General features: G+C 34.9%; 1 protein-coding gene across 1 annotated transcript; it reads left to right on the top strand.

Annotated features, from left to right (window-relative positions):
• Window positions 1–6574: 6574 nt before the first annotated feature.
• Window positions 6575–7492, top strand: LOC141708205 (uncharacterized). The gene has a single exon (XM_074511711.1). It carries the CDS (start codon window positions 6575–6577, stop codon window positions 7490–7492), a length of 918 nt encoding a protein of 305 aa, XP_074367812.1.
• The last annotated feature ends 407 nt before the right edge of the window (window positions 7493–7899 follow it).

The following is a 7899-nucleotide window of genomic DNA, read 5'->3' as shown; positions in this document are numbered from 1 at the left end:
CTTCTTCTACATTCATAGTTCCCGTATCTGTATTTTCATATAATTGATAATTTTCACCGGCTAAATCATGTAACATCGCATTCAAATCTACCGGTTCTTCTACTCTCGAAGGTTCCCGAACACAATAACTGTGATATGATGTTCGACTACGTTTTCTTCCTATTTTTTCACCATGCGACGTCCACACGGTATAACCCTCAAACATCCCTTTAGCGAGCAAATAAAATCTAACATCATCAATCTTTAACCAATTCAAATTTTTACAACGTTTACACGGACACTTCATTGTACCATCTTCCATTCTATTTTCGCTAGCAAATTTAAAAAAAAATTCTACACCAATTCTATATTCCGGGGTCAATGAAATTTTATCGCTTTGCAATTGATTACCAATCCAACTTCGATCAATGGTTTCCATCTACAATAATATTTTTTAAAATTAAAAGAAAAAGCATATTTAACAAAGAATTTATCATTAATCTCATAATTATTCATGTATTTTATAAAACACACACACACATACTATAATTACAATAAATGAAACTAACTTACAAATTATCTACTACCAAACTTCAATTCTCACAACAAACATTATATAAAAAAATAAAAACATTAAATACATACAACAACATTTAATACATACACCAATATTAAACAAACACACACACATTAATTACAAAATATGGAAAGAACTTACAATTTTCTAAAACTCCTCCACTTCAATCGTCAATCACTTGTGTCTTTTTAATTTTTTTCCCAAAATCAAGAAATGAGGGATATAACAAAAAAATTAAAAAAAATAGGTTAAAACCGACCATTAGCGATCGGTTTTAGGCAAAAGAATAAAACGACACCGTTTTCTCTGTAATGGGTACTTTTTTTTCGTACTTTAAATTAATTTTTTATTATTCTACAAAACCGACCACCAGATATGGCCGGTTTTAACCAGCAGAATTTGTGGATATAACCGACCACATGTAGGTGGTCGGTTTTAAAAGTGACACATCAGCAAAACGGTGTCATTTTTTTTCATTAAAACTGACCACCAGTGGATGGTCAGTTTTATGTGTGCCACGTCATCGATACGGTGTCGTTTAGTTGGCATATAACCGACCACTGACGTCGGTCGGTTTTAAGGTGACCAAATCGACGTCGGTCGGTAATGTCCGGTCGGTTTTAGCCTCTTTTCTTGTAGTGATTTAGAGACCAATACGACTATCAAACAAAATCAATTGTATTTAGCTGTAGAGGGAAAAAAAGAGGGATAAAGCCCTCCAAAAATTCAGTTTTTACAATTAAACATGACTGATTTAAGTTGTAAACAAGTTTTAGAAAAAGCGGGAAAATTCATGGGTTTTTGAATTTTTTGTTAAAAAACGGAAAAAATGCTATCAGCCAAATGCAAATAACATTCAGTTGTATTTATAAATACAACCGCTGGCCATTGTAATTATCGGGTTATTTCTTCTGTCAAAAAAGTCCAATATTAAGGAATATTTTATAAAAAAATTGTATCTGGGGAAGGACAAAACTTAAGACATTCGAAGAAAAAGGTAATTTTCAAAAGTGAATATGTGAAGAGAAATTTTAGCCGGTCATATTTTGTTAAATAAGACGATTTTTTTAAAAAAAAATGACCAGCTCCAAAACGACTGATGTTTTCGCGAATGTATTTAATTAAAAAAAACTTGAATACGGTCATTTTTACCCAAAATGACAGTTATCCCCCGATTGGCTCATAAGTTTAACCTATATTCATTATTGATACAATGAAACAATATTTTATTATAGCACAAAGTACCACAGTACCGAAAAATTAAAATACCAAATTTTGGGACTTCCTTGATAATTTTATAACTATTTTAAAATTAATATTAAATCTCAAATATTAACACAATTTATCTTCTATTCTCTATATTTTATCTTCGATTAGTTAGTGTCGTGATTATATAATTATTTTATAATTTTATAATATTATCAAATCTCAATTATTAACACAAATTGATATATTTTCTCTGTAGACTTTGTGTTCTAACCATTTTTATTGGAACCCAATATATAACTATATTTAGAAATTTATATTATTAAATTTCAACTACTAACACAAAATGACTTTTATTTTTTATAGACTTTGTTTAAAACAGTTTTTGAACAATAACTAAACAATAGTAAAAGATTTTATTGGTATTTATTTACCTTAATTTAAACAAAAAATGATTGGTTTAACAATTATATTTGTTAGTGTAGTCTATTATAGCCACTATTTATTTTATTTCGCACGGGTTATGACTTTCAATTCTCAATTAGTATAAATAATGTGACTAATAGCAAGTTGGTATATTGGTTTCATGTTAATTTCAAAAATCCTCTTTATTTTATCTCATATTTTATATAATATTTATATTTCAAATCTCACTATCATTAAGATTTGAATTGATACATGTGTAAGTGAATATTTTATGTAAAATGTTATGTTCACAAGATTAGGTATTAAAAATTTCACATAAATTTTGAATGGAATGAAACTCAGTTTTCACATTAATAACACCGACCAATATCATGTGAGCATTAATACTAATTAAAACTATGAGCTTACAACTAATCACATTCAAAGATGAATAATAAAATGGTTTTAACATGAGATTCTCTTAATTATCAACTCTTTTTCACTCCAGCTTTATATGAGAGTTTTCTTTTTCTCTCCATATTCACAACATTATAGAATATTGTGAGAGTTTCTTTTTGAGATCCAATGGAGAATAATGATGATATCAACCAACGTATGAAAAGTATGGGTATTGAGGAAAAGGAGAATGCAGTTTTTATGCTGGAAGGAGATGTGGATGAAAGCTTAAACAGATATAAACTATGTCTTGTTGGAAGAATGTTTACAGAGAAAAACATAAACACAAAGATCATGAAATCAAGGATAGCAGATATCTGGAGGCCAACTATGGGGATAAACTTATAAGATATGGAGCAGGGAACATTTTTATTTCATTTTTCGTAAAGATCACATGGAATGGGTTACAAATTGAGGTCCACGGTCATTCGATAATGCCATGCTGGCTATGGAGAAGGTAGAAGCAGGAGAGAACCCAGCGAAGATAAATCCATGTTTTCTTAGCATCTGGATTCAGTTATATAATTTGCCAATGGGGTACATGCTAGAAATAGTAGGGAAACAACTGGGCAACTTCTTTGGGGAATTTCTGGATTTTGATGTAAAAAACAACATGTACATTTAGAGAGATTGTATGAGAGTTAGAATAAGAATTAACGTTCGCAAGCCCCTTAAACGAAGAAAGAAGATTATTAAAAAGGATGGTACGGAATTTACAGTGGAATGCAAGTACGAAAGATTGGGAGTTTTATGTTTCGTGTGGCCTGGTGAGTCACACTAATCGATTCTGCATAATGAATATGACTGGAAATGAAGGAATGGGGAAACACTGAGGTAGCTGGCTCTGAGCACCACCACGAAGGGTGGCGGGGCAGATGCAGAGTAAGTGGCTGCGAAAGGAGAATAATGACATGTGGGAAGCTAGGGTTGGTGGAGAGTTCAACAAACAGAGTTTTTCGGGGGAAAATTTTCAAATCAAGGGCAAGAAAGTAGGGAGGTGAGGGATAGTAGGAAAGAGGTGGTAACAGACCACAGAAATAGTAAGGAAAAATATTTGACTTCAAATGGAGTGACTTTAAGGGGATTTACAACAACCTCAAACCTGGTTTACGATTTAAATGAGGAGGAGAGCGAAATCATACAACTAGAGGATCGTAAAAGGCGAAGAGGATTACCTAACCAAGTGAGTCAGATGGATGTTGACTCAAGGGAGAAATTATCGGGTATTCAGACAGAATACTATCAACAAGAGGCTGGCATTTCAAACCTGGTTTACGATTTAAATGAGGAGGAGAGCGAAATCATATAGCTAGAGGATCGTAAAAGGCGAAGAGGATTACCTAACCAAGTGAGTCAGATGGATGTTGACTCAAGGGAGAAATTATCGGGTATTCAGACAGAATACTATCAACAAGAGGCTGGCATTTCTGATGGGATTTGGAAGTCACTTTTCATAACAGTCCAGCTGAGCTTGCTAAGCAAGCCATCCATTTAAAATGAATGCCATTTCTTGGAACTGTCAAGGTGTGGGCTCATCTTGCACAGTTTGATTATTGAAATAGATGATTAAATCTCATAAGCCTGATGTTTTGTTCTTATCAGAAACTCTAGCAGATAATAAATAGATTGATTTGCTTGCAAGAAGCTTAAAGAACAAAACATCAGGCTTATTGAAGAGCTTAAAGATAGAGAGAATTTCCAGATATATGTCGCATTGGGGAAGAGAATTTTTCAACAAATTCATAGAAAAAGTCATACAGCAGGAAAAAATTATTGAAGAGCTTAAAGATAGAGAGGATTATGATGGCATCCAATTGTACTTTGAGGAGAAAGAAAAATTGAACGAGTTGTTAATTCATGAGGAAGTGTACTGGCAACAGCGAGCAAAAAAGTTCTAGCTCAAGGAGGGTGATTCAAATCACGTTTCTTCCATGCAGCAGCATCCAAGAGGAAGAAATTGAACCACATTATATCTCTCAAAGCAGAGGATGGGACGTTGGTATCTAGTCATGAAGAAATGTGTAGTATTCTGTAAAGGTATTTTAGCCAGATATTTATGAAGCCTAACAATTACAGTACTCCCCCGATTAGCACTGATACATCTATTATAACGTCTAGTCAGAATGATTTGCTTACGGCTGAGTTAACATATTTTGAGTTTACAAAGGTTGTTAAAGATATGCACCCGGATAAAGCTTGTGGACCAGATGGACTTAATCCAGCCTTCTTCCAGCACTTCTGGAAACTCCTCGGTAAAGAAGTTTTTAAATGCTCCTTTCAGTGGCTAAATGAAGGAAAGCTTTCACTTGGTGTTAATGATGCAACCTCAGTTCTTATCCCTAAAAAAGAATCAGTGAATGATCCCAAGGATCTCAGACCTATAGCTTTATGAAATGTACTTTACAAAATTATAGCTAAAGTACTAGCAAACATGTTGCAAAAGATTATCCCTCGAATAATCTCATGGGAGCAGTTTGCGTTTGTCCCAGGTAGAAATATCACGGACAATGTGTTAGTAGCTTTAGAAATTCTGCATTTCATGAAAAGAAAGAACAGTGGGCAAGATGGAGTAGTGGCTCTGAAACTCGATATAAGTAAAGCTTATGATCGAGTAAGCTGGGAATATCTCCAGTACAGGATGACTTCTATGGGCTTCTCAGAAAAATGGATTAGGTGGGTAATTTTATGTGTCACTACTATTTCCTATTATATATCCTTTCAGGGTTCAATGATAGGACCTATAATTCCCACTCGAGGGCTTCGACAAGGGGACCCATTGTCCCCATATTTATTTCTCTTGTGTGTAGAAGGGTTGTCAGAAGTTTTAAATTCAGCTGCTAGTAGTGGAAGTATCAAGGGTTGTCGAATTTGCAGTTCAGCCCAGAGATAACGCACTTGCTTTTTGCTGATGATAGCTTCTTTTTCTTTAATGCAACGAACATTGAAGCACATGAAATAAAAAGAGTGTTGAATGTGTATGAGGCCTACTCGGGGCAAGCTGTTAACTACCAAAAATCAGCTATAATTTTTAGCTCAAATGTTCGGATGGATAAGCAAGAAGAAATCATGAAAACGCTAGGCGTTATGAAGGACATAGGTGATAGCAAGTACCTAGGCCTTCCTTCCCTTGTTGGTCGTTCAAAGAAGAAGGTATTTCGATATCTCAAGGAACAAGTGATTAGAAAAATTAAGGGTTGGAGCTCAAGGTTATTATCTCGTGTTGCTAAACTGTTTATGTTAAAGAATATTTTACAAGCTATTCTGGCCTATGCAATGTCATGTTTTCTGTTGCCCAAGTCAATTTATGAAGAAATTCAACGAGTCATGAATGTTTATTGGTGGCAGAATAATTCAGCAAACAACAAAGGTATTAAATGGTTAAGCTGGCAGAAAATGTGTATGATGAAGGACAGTGGTGGATTAGGTTTCAGGGATATTAGGGGGTTTAATATAGCTCCGTTAAGCAAGCAGTACTGGAAGCTAGTGAATGAAGCAGATTCCTTGATGGCCAGAATGCTCAAAGCAAAATATAATCCGAACAACCATTTTTTACAAGCTGACTGAAAGGAGGGAGCTAGCTATACATGGGCTGGTATCTGGGAAGCCAAAGAGGAAATGAAGAGTGGGCTCAGGTGGGTGGTTGGTGATGGAAAGTCCATTAAAATTAGTGAAGATAGGTGGTTGCGATCGAAGGAGGACTACTGCATCAACAAAAATTGTGTGGTTGGCGATGTGAAGCATTTAACTGTTAGTGATTTTTTCCTGGAGAACACGAATGATTGTGACGTTGATAAGTTAAATGAGAATTTATGTAGTGATGATGTATCAGCTATTGTGAAGACTCGAATTCCCCAAAGTTAATCATCAAATAGGGTGGCCTAGACTCATTCCAAGAATGGGAAGTATACGATGAAATCAGTTTATTTTCAATGGTGCCAAAATCATTTACCTATGGATGAAGCTCAAAAATCAAAAGGGTGGAGTGTGATCTGGAAACTTGAAATACCTCACAAGACTAAAGTGTTTCTTTGGAGGTTTTGTCATAATACATTGCCAGTGAGGAACCTACTGAGAGGAAAAGGAATCTCATTACCAATAATAGGCTCTATGTGTACAGGGGAAATTGAACACTTGAGACATCTATTCTTTGAATGTAAATTTTCCAGAAAATGTTGGCATTATATGGGAGTGGATATTAATAGTTGGTATGTTGAAGACATTACTAAATGGTTACTTCGGAAATTAGCTGATGGCCCGAAACAAGAGTTGCTTAGTATCTCAATAGTGTTATGGGGAATATGGTTCAGAAGAAACAAACACATATTTGAACATAAGACAATATCTACGGAAGCAGTAATGGAGTGGAGTAAAAAGCAGTTCACTGAATGGCAGGAAGCAAACAGGAGGACTTTGCAAGGCATGGATGCTCAGAAAGAAAGGGAAGACTCAGATCGCAAGTGGCAGCCTCCAGAACTTGGTTGTATAAAAATTAACGTTGATGCTGCTGTGAAAGAAGGACATGATTGGTTTGTTATAGAGATGGTGGCTAGGAATCATTTGCGGCAGTACATGTTTGGAAAAACGATGAAGCTGACAGGGAAGGTTTCGGTTGTGGAGGCAAAAACGACTGGTATCCTTGAAGCTATTTCATGGGCCAATGAAAGCATAACAGGTAATATAATTGTGGAGAGTGATTCGTTGATCAATATTCAAAATATGCTTCAAGCAAAGGAAAATTTGCTAGAGGTTGGAGATATTATGCAGCAGTGCAGAGATCTTCTTCAAAGAAATAATAGGTTATCTTATCTTTTTCTAGAAACCAAGCAAACACGGCAACTCATTGTATGGCTAGAATACCCTATGAGCTAAATAGTTTCAAGATTTTTTCATCTCCTCCGAGTCAATTGTTGGAGACACTATTGTCGAAAACCTCAGTTATTTAATGAAATATCCTTTTTTCTCAAAAAAAGCCAACCAATATCACATCCATCTTTTTTGTGATTAAATTTGTGTATGTAGTAATACTCTTTTATAAATCATAAGTTGAGAAATCAACTCAGAAAAATAAGAAAAGAAATCACTCCTGAACTAGACACAAATGAGAAGTCAGAGTTTAAAGTGAATGTCATCGCTTTGACATCTTCAACCGGAACAATACAGTCATGGGGCAGAGTAATACCATTAGATAGAAGATCAATCTCAATTTTGCTATCAGATTCTATAACGTGGGAAAGCTGTTCTCGGCAAGAAAATAAGCAAGCCTCACTAATTGCCAT

This window comes from Apium graveolens, chromosome 1 (genome assembly GCF_009905375.1).
Source record: "Apium graveolens cultivar Ventura chromosome 1, ASM990537v1, whole genome shotgun sequence".
Classification (NCBI taxonomy): Eukaryota; Viridiplantae; Streptophyta; class Magnoliopsida; order Apiales; family Apiaceae; genus Apium; species Apium graveolens.
Note: the sequence above shows the minus strand (reverse complement) of the source record. Positions and strands in the feature narration are given on the sequence as shown.